The following is a 17,669-nucleotide window of genomic DNA, read 5'->3' as shown; positions in this document are numbered from 1 at the left end:
TTTTACCCATAGCTTGTCATCCTTAATGACTATATACTGAAATTATTTGTCTTAACTGTGCCTTAACGTCTGTCTGTGCTGTCATGGTCACACAGTGCACACACGGTAGCTGTATGAACATATACATTGCTGGGTGTTTGGTGGGAGAGGGGCCTTGCTCTGCCCGGTTCCTTTCTGTTCTTGGTGAACAGGAAGCTCTCCTCTCACCTGCTCCGATTTGATGTGTTCTGATGCCTGGAAGACATCGGGATAGGAAGGACGCTCAAAGACCCGGTCCAAAGCTTCCAGCTGCTGCTGGGTGAAGGTATCAGCTCGCAGGTGCTTCCGCAAACTGTCCACACCACTCTGGGAGTCTCCATTGGGGACAGAGCCCTCAGACACATCTGGGGAACACACAGACACTTAGGTCATAAGCACCAGACCCGCAGAAATAAGGAAGTATATAGTGAGCAAAGGGTTGGGTACTTGTCTCTGAACCCTGGGACCCTGGGACCCTGGGACCCTGGGACCCTGGGACCCTGGGACCCCGGGACCCTGGGACCCTGGGACCCCGAGACCCCGGGACCCTGGGACCCCGGGACCCTGGGACCCCGAGACCCCGGGACCCTGGGACCCCGGGACCCTGGGACCCTGGGACCCTGGGACCCTGGGACCCTGGGACCCTGGGACCCTGGGACCCTGTGTCTCTAGGGTCCCTTACTTCCAGTTCACAAGCTAAAGACCTAGACCTAGGAAGCTGGCCATTCCTCAGGGGCCTGGCTGAGGAGGCCAGAGCCCTGAAAGAGCTGGGAAAGAGAAAAAGAAGGGAGGTCACAGCAGGGTGGGCAGGAAAGACTGGGCAGAAACGGAGCCAGCAGGTCCCATGAAGCTGTCCCCAAGGCTTTCTTTTCCTAGAAGCTTCCCCATCCCCCAGCCTGAGTCATACTAGGTGAGTGTCTGGGTTCTTAGGCATGCATTACTGTGGAGAATTGAACTGGGTTCAGATAAATTTCAGTTCCACGGATTCCAAGGGTTGAAAAATCACCAAATCTCTGAGGCTAAGGATAACACAGAGTCTGGATAAAGTAATTAGCTACTGTCTAGGAGAAGGGACGCCCCCTCCCCGAGAGCAAAGCTGGGGTACTTTGGTTTGCCTGGGCTGGAGACAGAGCGAGAGGAAAGAGGAGTCATATTGCTGCTTGGGCACCCATATGGGCAGGCTCCGGATAGCAGGCTGACTGCTGTGACCGGCCACCTTTCTCCCCTGGAGGGCTCTGGCTCAGGCCTCAGTAGAAGCCAGCTCCTGGGACACCTGGTTCTTCCATCAGATTTCCACTGGGAATCGAGACTTGCTCCATGGAAAAGGGACTGGTCAGCGCTAGAGCCTGCCTTGGCCAGTAGGCAGCTCCTTGGCCACTCATTACCTTACTTGTTTCTGTCCCTGCCTTCCGATGTTTGGTCACTTGGAGCTTTTAGGTTATTCTGAGGACAAAGACCCTGTCCCACAGACTCTTTGAACCCTCACCCAGCACCTCTATCTCCTGGCCCTCTAGCCCCGGGCCTAGCCTTCCATTCCTTGGCTTCCCTCAATCCACAACAAGCTAGGGAGCCTTGGGCCTGGGGCCAGCCTGTGCTCTAGGCCCCAGGATGTTCCTCTGGGACCATTATATATATCAGTTTATAGGTGATTATATGATATGATATAATCAATATTGCATTATCTACAGTAACACCGTACAGTATCATTTGGGAGACCATAGAAAGGATTACATATTGATTAATCTCAATCTACAGCCATCCTCCCTCGCTGGCCTCCCAGAAGGAGCAAACGGCACTGCTTTCCAAAAGGCTCTCACATCTCTCCACCATACTGTTTGGGAGCAGAGAAAGTGTGTGTGCTGGGAGTAGGGGTGGAGAGGAAGAGAGAGAAAATATGGAGAGAGACACGCACAAAGAGGCAAGGAACAAGAGATGGGGGGGGGGGGGTGGGGGGATGGCTAGACAGACAGATAGACAGCTAACACCAGCCTGAGATAGGCAGAGGCAGCCTTGATGACATTGCTATGTTCCTGTGGATGGAAGACTTGGTAGGTTTTGTTGTTGTTGTTGGCTTTGTTTGTTTGTTTGTTTGTTTGTTTTTGTTTTCCTGCATGATTCTGGACTCATTGGTGACCCTGTAGGAAACTGGAATACCGTATATTTTCCCATTTGTGTGAGTGTTCTTTGTGCACATATGTGTGTGATAAGCATCAGATTTAAAAAAAAAAAAGGGGGTCTAGATGAGTTCAAATGACAGTAAGAATCTTTTTAAAAGAGCATGTACACATGAGAGATGTGAGCCCATGTCCTCTTTCTCCCATGAGCACTCCCCCTTCCAGGATGTGCATCTCCCGACCTCCACCGCCTGTCACTGTCTGCATGTCCCATTGTGCCTAACTGTCTCTGCTTGCAGAGCTCCTACCTTCTGGGGGATGCCCTGCTGCTAGGGATGAGTGAGAGGTAGCATCAAGGGCCTTCGTATTTATTGCTCTTCCTGAATGGGTCCTAGGGAGTATGTGAGCATGCATTCAAATATGCGTTTGAGTGTGAGGCACACACATGTGGCAAGATGCATATCATGCCTCTGTGTGATTTGTGTACATGCCTGTGCGTGGCTTGCCTCTCACCCTGTGGCCATGTGTGTGTGTGTGTGTGTGTGTGTGTGTGTGTATGTGTGTGTTTGTAGGAGCTGAACTAAAGCTTTGTCCTCAGGTCACTGGCTGGAGGAGTCTCTTTGCCTTCATTTATTCAGGGGCCCTTCAGATCTTGACAAATCTGTCACTCTAAATTTGCGAGAGATTACGGTGCTCTCTCCCCAGCCCGCACAGAGGTGATATATGATATCTGCTGCCCCTATTGATTGCCTGATCTGGTGGCAGAGGCCGGCGAAATGAACTTGAAATGAACATCATGCCTCAACTCATTGTGCGTATAATACACTACTTAATCCTACATTTTTCAGCCGCTATGGAATTCAATTGATCAATCATGTCCCACTGATAGTACTGTTTTAGGGGTTATTGCTGCTCCCTCCACTCACTGACCTTTTTATTTATTTATTTATTTATTTATTTATTTTTGTACACACAGGCCCTGGTGGTAAGACAGGTTACAGAGGCAGCCGTGGAAAGCAGAGGAGGGCTGGAAAGGAGGGAAAAAGGAAGCCCTCTGCTGGAAGAGGTGGCCCTGGGAGGTGACGACAGGGGAAGAGAAGGAAGCTGGGGGAGACTGGTAGTAAGAAAGTACTAGTGGCACAGGGTGACAAAGCTTGCAGAGAATTCTGACCTCAAGCCAGAGGAGTCCTGAGGGAGTCCCCAAGTGGGAAGAAAGGCTACGAGGAAGCATCTTCATCTAGAAAGGTGAGGGTATGAGGAGCGGCGGAGGAGTATGGTGGGAGGAATCATGGGAGGGGCAGGGGGTCAGAGGACAGAGAGGAGACAGCTAGCACCACTACTGCTGGGGACACAGGGAGACAGTTTCTCCTAAGCCAGTCACAGGTCTGGGCTGTTGCTGGCACACTCTACTGACAGGGATGGTACCCTTCCTTTGGGAGTGAAGGAACAGGGAGGAGCTAAGACAGAGTGAGGGCAGACAGACAGAGAAAGGAAGGAAGTGGGAGGGAGGACCAGGAAGGTGTGAGGAGAAGGGATAAGCTTCTGGAGGAAGAAAGCTGAGAAGGGCAGCAAGAGGGAGAGGGGAAAGGCAGAAACCTTCCACACCAGAATCTGGGAGGTACTGGCTAGGGTAGGGGCTGCTTGGCAGAAGAAATGGAGCCTGGTGTCATGGCTAGGTGTCCAGCTATGGAGCACAGCCTGGGGCTAGCAAGGCCTGAGCTACAGGGCTAAGAAGGAGGAGGAAAAGGAGAAGAGAGATAGAAGGAGAAAGAGAAAGCATGAAAGAAGAGGGCAGGAAACAGGAGTAAAACAAAGCCAAAAGCGCTTGGCGGTGCCCACCACCTGGAGCGCCCTCCCAGGGGTAAGGAGAAGAATGCCTAGGCAGTCTGGAGAGGAGGTCACCGCAAGGGCCAGCACCACTTGAAGGGCTACATGGCAAAGCTGTGAAACTACTGGCAGGGACAGAACTGAGTCCTGACCTAGGTTTCAGGGCAAGAAGGAAGGAACACACGAGAGTAGTTAAGTAGCATCAGTTGCAAAGACAGCTCCCCATCCAAGAAGCCAGGTTCTGAACTCCTATGGGCTGGGACCATGGCCAATGCATTTCTGTCACTCTATGCTAGGCACGACACACAGCAGGTACTCACTAAATTAGTGACTGACTGATGGCAGGTGGCATCTCCCAGGTGGCATCCAGAATGAGACCCCTGGCAGAAATTTCCTAGACTGGCCAGAACCTGATTGGCCCAGCACAAGCTCTCTCAGTCATTTGTCAGCTCAGTCCCATCACCTGTTACCCTCTGGCAGCATATGCTCAGATCCCCTGGAAACTCCTCCTACCTCAGCAATACCACCCATGTGCCGCCAGTGCTTCAAAGCTAACGGAAAACACGGTCCCAGCTCAGGAGATCTTAGCCTTGGAATCACAGGGCTGCCACACAGACTGCTCCAGGACAAGGCTCAGAGACTAGCAACAACATTCTTTTCAATTCTCAGGCCATGCTTTTAAAGAAAGATTGGAAAATATGGTCCCTGTAGGCTTATTGAAGTCCCCCTCTATGCTGTGCAAGGACCGTGTGCTAGTGTAACAGTCACCGCTGATGGTGGATTTAACCCTACTTTCCGCTGGCCCCTGCCAGACGCCCTAGCACCACACAAGGATCAAGAGCCCCTTGGACTGGAAATGTGGCTCAGTGGGAGGAGCATTTACACAGCATCTAAAAGGCCCTGGGACCCATCTCCAGCATGATAAAACAAGCCAACAAACAAAGTAACAAGAAGAAATCTAAGGCTGTACATGGTGATACATGCCTGAAAGCCAGAATTTAGGAGGTTAAGGCAGGGGATGGCATGAGTCCCAAGCTAGCAGGGGCTATCTAGTGAGGCCCTGTCTCAAAAGAATTAAAAACCAACAGGCAATGGTTCTGTGTTTCAGACCTCACTCAATCCTTCCAACAGCATTGTGACTACTGCAGTCTCTACAAAGGACGTTAAGTAGCTTGTTAAAGAACATGCTCCTGGTAAATGACAATAAGGACTCGAGTCCAGGTCTGACATGAGACATGAGAGCTTGCCTCTTAAATTACGTCACTCTGTAGCTCGTTACTAAACCCAGGGTCCAGCTGAGGACCACTTGCCCCTATTCAGGGTACATCTCCGGTTCATTGCCTGCACTTTCTCTATAGTGATGCTAAACCTTGCAGGGTGTGCTGGCTGAGCACAGACTGCCTAGATGACCAGGGCACTAAATTTATCATGGTATAGTTGTAGAACCTAGCTGGGTGGGTGGGAGGCAAGAGGCCAGTTCTCCCTCATCCCGGATATAGGTAGTGGGACTTTCAGGCCTATGGCCATTCTAGATGCTCTTTCCACTATAGTGTGATTACCCTCAAAGCAGATGGGCTTACTGCAAGTCCTTTATGGGGCACGGGTAAGCTATAGATGAATTAATTAAACCCATATTATCTTCTTTGACTCCTTATTTATTGAACACCTTACACAGACTCTTCACAGATCTTGAGTTATTTGGGCTTCCAAACAGTTCTCCAACCCTGGAAGGAACTGTAATCCCCTTTAACTTCTGAGAAATCTAAGGCTCAGAGTCACTGACATAAGATTAGGTATGGACACATGAACTGCCCCAGGGTATATTTACCAGGGAGCCCAGTACAAGAAAGTCACTCAGCTATAGGCTGAACTGACAGACAGCACCGCCCACTCAGCTCTATAGCAGAAAGCCCAGCCTCATGCAGAGAAAGACAACCATGAGGCCAAAGGTCATCTTCAGTGGAAACACTGCCCCCAACATGGTCACAGTGGCCACTTTCCTATCGCAAGCAATTTTACCTTCTTTCTGTGTTTCCCGACATTGCCTATGCTTTGTGCATGCCCAGGCCATGCATCACTTCCAGAATCTTTATGTAAAATATCTCAGGACTAGCAGGGGAGCTTAGAGCATGTACTCAAGGCTCTTGCTTCAATTACACACACACACACACACACACACACACACACACACACACACACACACACACGCACACGCACACAGTGTTCACCAAAAGAAAAGAAAGGAGGAAGATGTCTTACTCATTCATCTGGCCACCTCCTGAAAACCTTATTCCCTTATTACTGTCACCCCATCTGTTCCTGGGCTGCTCTGGAGAAGACACGCCTATACCCCACTCCAGGCCAGAACCCTCAATCTGGCCAGTCACAAATGCGACTTTCCAGTGAGGTCTCAGCAGCTCGGTGAGTGGGAAGTCACTGACCACCAACCATGTCTTGGGCTTGGAGACAAATATCCTTTCTTGTGTTTACCTTCATCTATATTCCAAAAGTGGTCAATGTAAAGGAAAAGAGATAGACAGGGGCTATGTGTGCCTTTTTTGCGAGAGTATGTGCATGTGAACGCAGGTCCCTAGAGAGGTCAGAGGCCTTGGATCTCCCTGAAGCTAGACTTGCAGGCAGTTGTGAGAGGCTCAGCTTGGGAATTGAACTCTGGTCCTCTATAAGAGAAGTGCATGCTCTTAACCAGTGGGCCATCTCTCCTACTTTCAAGAAAAAAAGTTTTAAGCATAGGATAAAACTATATCAACTTCAATATTAATTTAGTCTTCTAGTGGTGATGAACAGACTGAGGACCTTGCATATGTTAGGCAAACATCCTTGCAATGAGTGTTCTTTTTCTAAGCCCAAACACAGAGGTGCACTGGTTATGGGAAACCACCAGTATGCTTTCACCCACCACAACTACTACCACCACCACCACCACCATCACCACCACCACCACCACCACCACTACCTTCATCATCATTTTTCAGATAAAGAAACAAGTCTCAGAGAGCAAGTTGTTTTATCTAACACCATATAGCTGGTAAGTAGAAAGCCCAGATCTGAAGGCACAATGCCTCCTCCTTCTAGTAAGTTAAGCCTTCTGTCCGTTCTCATCTCAGCCAACATTTACTGCTCGCTTCTTGACCTCTTGGCAGACTCCAGGCACTTGCCACACTCGGCCTCCCGCCCCCACAGAACACCCGAGAAAGAGATTCCATCTATTCAATTGTACCAAGAAGGAAACGGCTCTGGAAAAAAAAAAATCTCAAAACACGAACAACCTCACACGGCTGGCAAGAAGTGGTCCTGGCGAAAGCCAAACTTCAGCCACAGGCAGAAAAGTGACCCCAGGAATTTGTATAGGACAAAAAGAGTAAGGATTGTGGGGGAAGCCACAGGAGCATTAAATGTGTTCCTCTACCTTAGCTCCTTCACATCCGTCCCCCTCAGAAGAGCTCACCCCAAGCCTGTCCCCCAGTCTCCCCATCTGCCAGTTGTTGCAGTTTCAAACTCAATTGTTCTCCCCGGTACTGAGGCAAATGGAGTCATTAATTACCTTCTATCTGCTGCGCTGAGTTCAGAAAGCGATCAATATCCCCTCTTGTCATTCAGGGCAGCCCGCCTGCGCAGCCCCAGCCCCACCCCCATAGCAGTGGCACAGCAGGACCCGGGACAAGGTTTGGGCTGCCATTTGGGGCCTCCCATCTGATAGTGGAACAGGAAATGAGGTTGCTCCCCCAGAGCTGGAGTGCCTTTGTACTGGGAGAAGAGCAAGGGATGATGGGAGGAGGAAGAGAGGAGGCAAAAAGAAGAGGGAACAAGACAAGAAGAAGAAAGGGGTATGAGGGAAGGAGTCTAGATGGAAGAAAAATGGGGAAATGGGCATGAGGAAGGTGGGAAGGGGAGATGGGGAAGCCTGGATCAAGAGTGGGGGAGGGATGAAAGGAAAGAAAATGCGCTACTGTGTTGAGGTGACCTGGACAGGAGATAGGATGGTCTGGCCATGAACCTCAAATCAAGGCTGGCAGTCATGAAGAAGCCCTTGGAGAGCTGTGTGTAATGGTGTATGCCTTTAATCCCAGCACTTGGCGGGGCAGAGGCAGGCAGATCTCTGTGTTTAAGCTCACCTTGGCCTACACAGAGAGAGTTCCAGGACAACCAGAGATAACATAGTAAGACCTCATCTTAAAAATAAACAGACAAGTGACCCCCCCAAAACAAAAACAAACAAACAAAAAACACCTCCCTCCCCAAAAACCCAAGAAAACAAAACAACAAAAAAGAATGCCTTGGAAATCTGCCCCAAGGCTTTGGCTCTGGGTAGTGTTAGTCTGTCCAGCACACTGGCCCTGGCAAAGCTCACATGCCACACCCAGCTTCTACACACTGACTGCGTTCATCATGGTGAGAGGCTGGGGTGTGATGGGATGCCTGGCTTCAGGCTTCCTATGCTCACCCACACCTACTTACTTCTGGGGACACTATGTTGGGGACCCTAAAACAAGGCTGGGATAGATGTAATGTTCTTAAGGTAAGACTCATCATCCTCAGGGCAGAGTCTTGGCTTTTTTCCCCCTCACTGTGACATTCAACCAGTCCTGTGAACTTTTCTGGGTTGTTTCCTCAGATACAGATGGGAAGGCTGGGGGCACTCCCACAGCAACATGGCTTTTTCCTTTCTCTGTTCCAACGCTATTCACCCAAATCTCTAGTAGAAATAATAATAACACGGACCCAGATTCTGTTATGATACCAAACACTATCTTAACAGGTACACATGGACTTAAGCACTTAGTGTACAATAGGTGCTCATGCAAGAATGTTTACTGTAGTCACACAGTCAATTTTTATAAGAAAAACTGACCAGGAAGCTTTTATTATTATACTCATGTCATAGGTAAGGAGGTAGACATTTGGAGGTCAAGGGACTTTGCCAAGGTCACAAAGAGGCAGCTAATGAATGACAGAGAAGGCCAAGGCAGATCACAGTGCAGCACCTCTGGAAACTGCGCTCACAACATAGGGACACTGAGGGCTTTCAAAGATTGGTGACTTCCCCCAAACTACTTACCATGGTCAATAGGTGTCAGAGCCTAAAGCAAGCTCTGCGCAACACGGTTACGCTGCTGTACTTGCTTTCTTTACCGAGCTGTCTCTGGAGGCAGAGGCCCCACACCTTCTCATCTTTGTAAACCTAGCAGAGGCCCTGATACATGTGATCTCAAAGGCTGGCTGAACTGTTGGGCACAATTCTAAAAACAAAGATGGATGAGTCCTGGCCTTGCCTCTCCCCAACACTTTACCTTTCGGGAGGAAAAGGAAGCCATCCCAGAAGTCACCACCGTGGATTCACCATCGCACTTGCCAGGTGCAGGGACTGCCACGAAGAGGATCTTATCTGATTCCCTCTTAGAGATTCAAAACCAGAACAGAACAAAACGCAGGCTCAAAGGGCAGAGACACAGAATCCCTATCAGGGGTGCCTGGACTCTGGTCAAGAAAGACAAATGGGTTAAGGGGAAGTGCTGGGGACCTGGGAAGAAAGCAACCGTGCCTAAAGCTGGCAATTGAAGGAGACACTGGAGGAATTCTACAGGAAGAGGAAGAGGACACTAGGGGAATCTCACAGGGGATGGAAGGGGACACTAGGGGAATCTCACAGGAGGAAAGAACACGTATGAGTCTCCATGTCAAGAGAGTCTAAAAGAAGATATACTTCTACAGAAGACAGATGCTCTGAAAGGTGAAATTCTGCCTCCATAACCTTAAACAGTCAACTGGATGAAGCAAAGGGACTGGGAGAAAGGGCGGGAGGAACAAGAAGGGCGTTTAAGGAAATCACCGTTGCTGCACACAGCTAAGCTTTAAAATATGATGAGCCTAGAATTTAAAAGGACATGTACAGTGAGCAGTGGAAGATTATGCAACCATTAAAAAAATCATGTTTTCAAGGAGTATGTAATGACATGTAAAAATGCTACTATATAATGTTAAGTAAAACTAGCAAGACAAAAAGCTGTGTGTGGAGTAGCACTCCAAGTTTAATTAAAAATCACATATCTAAAGTTGCATGTGCATAGGAGGAAAAGGCTCCAAAATATGCCTAATTTCAACACTGGTTATTACTCAATGATGAAGTTATATATTTATTATTTTTTAAAGAAACTTACAGTCTTGTCCAAATATTTTACAATAAACACATATTGCACTTATGGTCAGACAAAAGCAACCCCCACAGAGGGCACAAAACAGATGGAAGGGGAGACCATAACCAAGGGCAGGAGTGAGAGTAGCACACGCCTGCCAGGAAGACAAAGACCCAGAAGGACCTGAGACAAAGCAAAGGGACAGGCCTTGTCCTGCTTAAAGGAAGGTCACAAAGGAAGGCAGGCTTAGCTCAAACCTTGGGAAGAAGAGATAGTCATAAGGGGAGGGGAGGGGAGGGGAAGGAAGAGGAGGTGGGGGGAGAGGAGAGGAGAGGAGAGGAGAGCAGAGGAGAGGGAACTGTTTTTTGTCTTGTAAGAAAAGGAAATAGTCCCCAGTGTGGGTTTGCAGGGGGCTGGGGAGGATCCAGCCAGCACCCCTAGCTATTTCCCAGGATCTAATTTTTTCAGGTCCCTGATACACCTCAGGACTCTGAGAGGAACAGGGGATCCTAAAACTGCTGATACCGAGTCCTTAGGCCAGGAAGGCGGGGGTTTCAGAAGATTTAGCAAAAGAGCACTGCCATGCACTCAGTCTCCGGCTTTGGCTATTTTCTGAAAGAAATTATTGCACCTCCGATTTGCAGGGACTAGAAAAGAAAATGTGACACCCTGGAATCTGAGTGCACTCACTCAGAGTAAGCGGTGGGCACATTAACTTGGTATCTATCGATGCTTAGATTAACCATCTGCCCCACCATGATGGCTTCCCCAATTGCCCTGGCTGGAAGATACAACTCTGTTTTGTTTGATCTCTTTCGGAGCCTTTCTGCCATGATCTCAGCATCAATCCCACTCTACTCAAGTGATGGGGTGCACCTCAGTGACCTCTCAGCTAGGCGATGAGCTTCTTGAAGTCAGGAGCTGTTCGCTTTACGGCTGTATGCCAGCTGTGCGTGATTTATTTCCTTAACTGACTTGTTAAGGGAATCATGTGGATGTAGTAAATGTTAAATTAACATCCGACAAAGACACTCTTTCCCCTTTCCAAGCTGTATGGGCAGGGCAGAGGAAAGAGACATTGTCGGCGACTATTGAGCTCAATGGCACCTAAAGAACTTGTTTACTACAAGCGGCTGTGGGTCTTCACTTTTTTTTTTTTTCACATGATTTTCTTTATAACAACAAAAAGAAGAGGGAGGAGGAGAATGAGAATAAGGGGGGGGGGGACCCTGTAAGACTACTTGCATGACGATACAGAAGACATCCTGATGACTTTAATCGGGTAGAGTTAAGAACCTGAACCAACAAGATGAAAATGCAACAGGGATAAATGGAGTGGCCTATGTTTAGGTTAAGAAAAATCAATTACCTGAGCACAGAATGGGTGGACCTGGCTGGATAGCAATTGATGTGAAAAAGATCTTGAGGTTTTAGTTGACCATGAGCTTAATATGAGCTCCAGTCTGACACGGCTGCTAAAAAAAAAAAAAATCGAATGTAATCTTGGGCTATGTTATGGGTGTGGAGTCTCCAGGCGGGAGAGGGGCACTGGTTCCACATTAAGAACTTGGCCTTGGCTGGACTGTCTCTGGGACTCAGTGTTCATGAATTCAGAGGTAGGTGACCAGCATGGTGAGGGCTCTCCCCTCAAGAGTGGGACTTTAATCCCCAGGGAAGCTGAAATCCACCCAGGAGCCAGACTAGAGTCTGCTGAGAGCTCAGTAAATCAGTGTGGAATGATTGAGAGAAAGAGGGAGGGAGGGAGGGAAGGAGGGAAGGAGGGAGGGAAGGAGGGAAGAAGGAAGGGATATCAAACAGGGGTCTTTTTTTTTTTTTATCACCACCCACTACCCTACTGCTAAATGTCATGATCTCTAAATATTTTACCAAAGAGGAAACTACAATTCTGAGAGATAAAGTAGGTACCCAATTGTTCTAGAACAAGTGAGGTGTGGGGTGGGCTCCTGCCCTATACTTTTCCTCAAAGCAGAGAAAGGCATAGGTGTAAACAGCAGATACTGTTCGGCTATGCCTCATGCCCATGCCCGGGCTGTGCCCCAGCAAGCAGAGTTGCAGGAATGGCAGACTCTATGGGAAAGGTAGGCAAGACCCATGGCCCTCAGGGATCTGGGATTCTGTTTTGTCCCACTCCCTGGCAGCCATCCACACGGGAGGTGTCCCTGGAGACAGCCAGTCCTGGGGAAAGCCCCACTACCTGCTTGCTCTTTTGTTATCTCCCTGCACCCCTCCTGAATGCATAGCCTTGAGGCTCAGTTCTTAATGAGCAGCCACCTGTGTGCCCTGTGAAGCCATTCCTTCCTAGTAAATCTTCGGGCCAGCACAGTGGGCACCAAGGCCCACACTGGTACAAAGCTCAAAGAAGAAACCCCGTGTTTTCAACACCCTGCCTACTTACCATGGGAGCTCATAGACCCTCAGCTCTCAAGTCTGAGGGCAGAGAGAAAGTGTGACTGATCACTTAGGGCCCTCGTGGTTAATAGCCAACCTAAAAGAGAGGGAGGGAACAGAGGAAGCCTAGACCCCCCAGAACTTTGTACAAACACAGCTACTTTGCCCATTTTGAGGAAACTGGCTTCCTTTTCCACCCCAGGAAAGCCTGCAGGTTACCCTGCTGAGGCAGAGCCAGCCCCAAAGTGTGCCGCCTGTGAGAAGAAGTTGGAAATGCTTTGGTGAGTGGAGCCGGAGGAGAGGAAGATGAGGCCAGAGACAGTAGGAGGGGTGGTAAGGGAGCAGGCAGACGCACTGAGGAAGGAGCCCCAGGCACTCAAGCCTGCTGGCTTACCCTCAGAGCCAGTAGGCAAGAGGGGCTCATGGAGTGAGGGGTTCCTCTGCTGGAACCCCAGCAACCCTTCTACACCTCCAGTAGGGGCTGGGGCCTTCTGCCGGCAACAACCCTCAGTGGACTGCAGCTGGGCCAGAACCAGTTAGAAAGGAGCTAAGAGGGAGCAGGGCTTTGTTAGCTCTAAGGACGCAAGCAAGGCGAAAAATTACATACCAGGCCGCCCTAAGTATGCTTGTTTAGAGAAACTGCTTGCATTTATGAAGTCTTTGGTGCGGAAAGCAGGGTTGCAAATGACTGCATCAGAGCGACAGTAAAGGCCATTAATTTCCTGTTATGTTTTCCTGTGTTGGGGGCTTTATTAATTTAATTTTACACTGTCGAACAACAGCGAGAGCTGACACTGCCACACCGCCACGGTTGGGGTTTTCTTTTTGTGTGTGTAGCAAGGCTTTGCCTGACATGCAAATCAAGGCTATTACCAGAACCAATAAAGATGTGTGGAGGGAAGAGGGGAGGGCTGAGGAGGGAGGGCAGAGGAAAGAGCAGGGGACAGCAAGGGCCAAGGCCATCCCCGGACAGTCCCTGCCTCACTCTGTGCCCGCCATATCCTGGATGCTCTAGTGTCTCCACAATCAGAAATTCCTGCCCACCTTCCCCTTCTCTCCCTTCTGTGTCTTTGTGGACCGCACCCCTGTCATTCTTGTCTGTGCCTGCTCTTGGCAGAACTTGAACACAGAGGAGGTGCATGCATGAGTGTGTGTACATGTGTTTGTGTGTGTGTGTGTACATGCACATGTGCGCCTACACATGCTGATATCTCATCTGCAGGTCAGAACCAAGGCATTCTTCCCTCTCAGCCACTTTCTCCCCACACTCCCTGTTCTCAAAAGTTAAGGGTCCTGGTTAAACTCAATAGGACACACACACACACCACATCACACACACACCACACACACATACACCACACCACACACCCACACCACCCAACACCACACACACACCAACCACACACCACACACCACACACACACACACACACACCACACCACACACACACCACAACATACACCACCACAACACACCACACACCACACACACACCACCCACCACACCACACCACAACACACACACCACACCACACACACATACACATACACCACACATACACCACACACACACCACACACACCACACCACACACACACACCACACACCACACCACACACACCACACAACCCACACACACCACACACACACCACACACACCACACACCACACCACACACACACACACCACACACACACACCATACACAACACCCACACACCACCACACACACACACCACACACACACACACACCAACACCACACCACACACCACACACCACACAACACCCACACCTAACACACACCACACTCACACACCACACCATACACACACACTCACACACCACACCACACACACACACCACACACACACCACACACACACACTCACATACCACACTACACACATACACACTCCATCATGACAATAGAAGAGGAAAGAGACCGGTTGGGAGAGGGGATTAGTAGAAGTAAGATAACATTATGATGATGGATATAATAAAAACATACACGTATGAGATATTATAACAAAACCCATTATTGCCTATAACTAATATTTGCTAATAAAAATGAAAACTATTATTATAAAAGTAAAAAACAAAGCTCTGGGTTGTGGCCCACTCACATAGTCCTGGTGTGCATAAGCCTAAGCCACAGAAAGGCCTGGAAAGGCAGATCCTCTAACTTGGTCATAAGTCCCTCTAAGATCTCTCATAGCCTCGCCTTGTCAGTCATCTATTTCCTTTGAGTTCTCAGAGAAAAGGCAAAGGTCTCAAACCATCTTCCCTAAGAGACTTCAGTAGCTGAGCTCAGTCCACAGGGAGCCCATGTGACTATCACCCAGCTCCAGAAGAAAAGGTAAGTTTCAAGGACACCTAGTGGTACCATATTCTGGTTGCCTTTCTGGCCAAGCCTCTTTCTCACTGCCCAAGACCACCCACGCTGTCCCTTACTGCGCACAAACTAGCTGCCTTAGGTGGTCCATGATGTCTTTGGTTCAGTTTACCATACTGCCATGCCACCTAGTACCCACAGAGCCAAGTGTCTGGGCTAGCCACAGTGCCCAAGGGGACTAGAGATGGAAGGTAGGATGGAGACAGGAGGACAGGGAGCTCCTAGAGCCACTTTTCCAGTGCACCATCTGCATCCTTCTGTCCTGGCTTCCCAGGACAGAACTCTAGGACTTAGCCTAGAGTAATGTGTATGTGCTCACATGCACATGTATGTGTAAGCGTTTGCACAATGCCCGGCCATTTCTCCCTCTGTCACTGGCCCGCTCATTCCCCTGCCTACACTTTCTTCTTCTGGAACCGCTTGGCAGGCTTGGAGAGGCTGTGCTCTCCCTGAGGAGGAAAGCATAAACTTCATAAACTGCATTTATCTTAGTGCAGGTTCCTGGGGCTGCTTCCCTCGGCTTCCCTTCCCTCCCCCATCTTCTGTCTCTGTCGTCTTCTCTGCCCTGTTTGCACCCTAAAACATGCAATGAATGGGTGCACCCCCCCACCCACATACACACACACATACACTCACACACATACACACATACACACACACACACACACACACACACACACACACACACACACACACACACACACGCTATAGCTAGTCCTGAGAAGATAAAAGCTGGGGCTGAGAAGAAGGGAAGGGTACAAGTTCTGCTCAGCCAGTCATGGGAGAAGGCCACAGCCAGGGGTCCTCCGTAGGCTCCAGGGGATGCCCACACCCTATCTCCAGTGGAGATGAGCACAAAGGGTGCTTTGAAGCTGGCCTGCCTCAGGGAGGGAGGGCATGCTGACATATCATAAGGATGGCCAAATGAGGGGCCACCTGGAAGCCAGGCCACAGGACTGCTAGGGAGGGAGGGAAGGAAGGCTGGCCTGCAGCAGGTTGAGGTTTGTGAGGCCTCTTGTCTGGTGCTGTCAAGGTCAGCAGGTTTGGGTTCATTGAAGGGTCAGGACGGTTTGAATTACTGGCTCTGCTGTAACTAGGCTCTGAGGCTCATGACTGACTCCCAGCTCCTACGCCAGGCCCCACCCTCTCCCAGCCTGTCTGGCCTTTCCACTGCTGTGGGCCAGAAAATGAGGGAACCCAGACAGCTCCACCATGGCTCTGAGGAAGGCAGAATGAGGAAGGGTCAAGCCCTGGTCTCAATAGTCTCGAAGACTGTAGGCATCCTCGGTCTCTCAACCTTTTGCTTTCTCCACATCCATTCTGAGGGATTCCATGCCAGCTCCCCATCCGTCCTTCCCCATTGCCCAATGGTCTGCAGAAGATGGGGCACCCAGAAAGGCAAGCCCACAAGCAACAGGGCCCAGAAAAAGCCCTGAGCCTGGTTCCTCCCTCCTATGTCCAGAGTCTGTATGAGGGATGGGGTGTGTGTGTGGTGTGTGGGGACAGCAGAGCTGAGGCAATGGATTTTTTTTCCTCACGCCCTTGCTAGGAGTGGGGAGGGAAAACCAAACCAACAAACATGGCTGGAGGGCAGTTGGCCAGGGGAAGATGAGGAAATGGAAGACATACTGATACGGTGGGTTCTCATGTGAGGCGGGGACACAGGAAGGATGTGGAGAGCCTGTTTGCCTTTGCAGAGAATATGTCACCCACACTTAATGTTCTGGGGCAGGGAGACACAAACTATCCCCATTTGCAGCAAATCAGCTCCTTTACTCATGGGGTGGACAAGCTCTCTGCTCTGACTTTCTGCCGATGTATAGAAAATGCGTCTGCTGTGGTAAGCCTCAGAATACTCGAAGCAACTCACTCTCGAGCCACAACAGCATGAGCTAGCTGGAAAGCAAACCTAACAATCTGGCTTTTATCTCCAGCCTAAGTCTAGAATGCCTGCACCTGTCAGTCCCAAACAGCCACGGTTAAACTGGGTGCCGTCCCCACAGATAAACCCAAGTCACCTCTGTGTGGAGCCCACAGCAAAGGCTTCATAAAACATCAACACAACCTGCATTTGCTCCCGAAGAGTTACAGGCACATGGCTAATGTTATCTAGAGAGCTCAGCTAAAATATGCAATCTCACTGAGGTAGAAAAGAACGTACTGTAGGTTCAGCCAGTTGTATTTCCTTGGTTACCAACCAGGTCTAATCAGGACCAAGAATGAGTGTTCACAAGTGGGGTTTCTCTCTCTCTAGAGTCTTAGTGAGCTCTGAACTTAACTCTTTCTTGAATGGCATAGTAGCCAGGTTTGGGGTCCTCCGAGAGATGAAGCTAAGTGGAGCAGTGCAGTCAGACCCATCAAACCCCAGCACTTGTCTAGACAGGGGCCTCCCGCAATTCGGCTTGTTTTCTGGGCTTCCAAGAGACCTGTCGCACCAAGGCAGAGTCTGACACATGCTAGGTAGTGCACTGCACACAGGAACCCATAAGCCCCAGGGTAGTCCACAAAAGGGGCCTCAGTGTCGCCTTACTCCAGGCTTTGCCTTCCCTGGCTTCAGTTATCTTCAGTCTAAAAATATTAAGAGGACGCTTCCAGAAATAAACGATTTGTAGGTTTGTTTTTTTAAATGGATTTTGGTTTTTCGAGACAGGGTCTTTCTGTGTAGCCTTGGCTGTCTTGGACTCGATTTGTAGACCAGCCTGGCCTTGAACTCACAGCGATCCACGTGCCTCTGCCTCCTGAGTGCTGGGATTAAAGG

The 17,669-nt window shown here is 49.7% G+C and overlaps 1 protein-coding gene across 9 annotated transcripts in view; it reads right to left on the bottom strand.

Annotated features, from left to right (window-relative positions):
* The window catches only part of Pax2 (paired box 2), an 87,272-nt gene that overhangs the window by 19,119 nt on the left and 50,484 nt on the right, over positions 1 to 17,669 (bottom strand). For all 9 annotated transcript variants that reach the window (XM_051146636.1, XM_051146634.1, XM_051146641.1 and 6 more), the window contains one exon: positions 208 to 383. In XM_051146636.1, the coding sequence (XP_051002593.1) occupies positions 208 to 383 (176 nt within the window). The remainder of the gene's footprint in view (positions 1 to 207; positions 384 to 17,669) is intronic.

Source organism: Acomys russatus, chromosome 5 (genome assembly GCF_903995435.1).
Source record: "Acomys russatus chromosome 5, mAcoRus1.1, whole genome shotgun sequence".
Classification (NCBI taxonomy): Eukaryota; Metazoa; Chordata; class Mammalia; order Rodentia; family Muridae; genus Acomys; species Acomys russatus.
The sequence above is the reverse complement of the archived record's forward strand: the minus strand, read 5'-3'. Positions and strand labels throughout refer to the sequence as shown.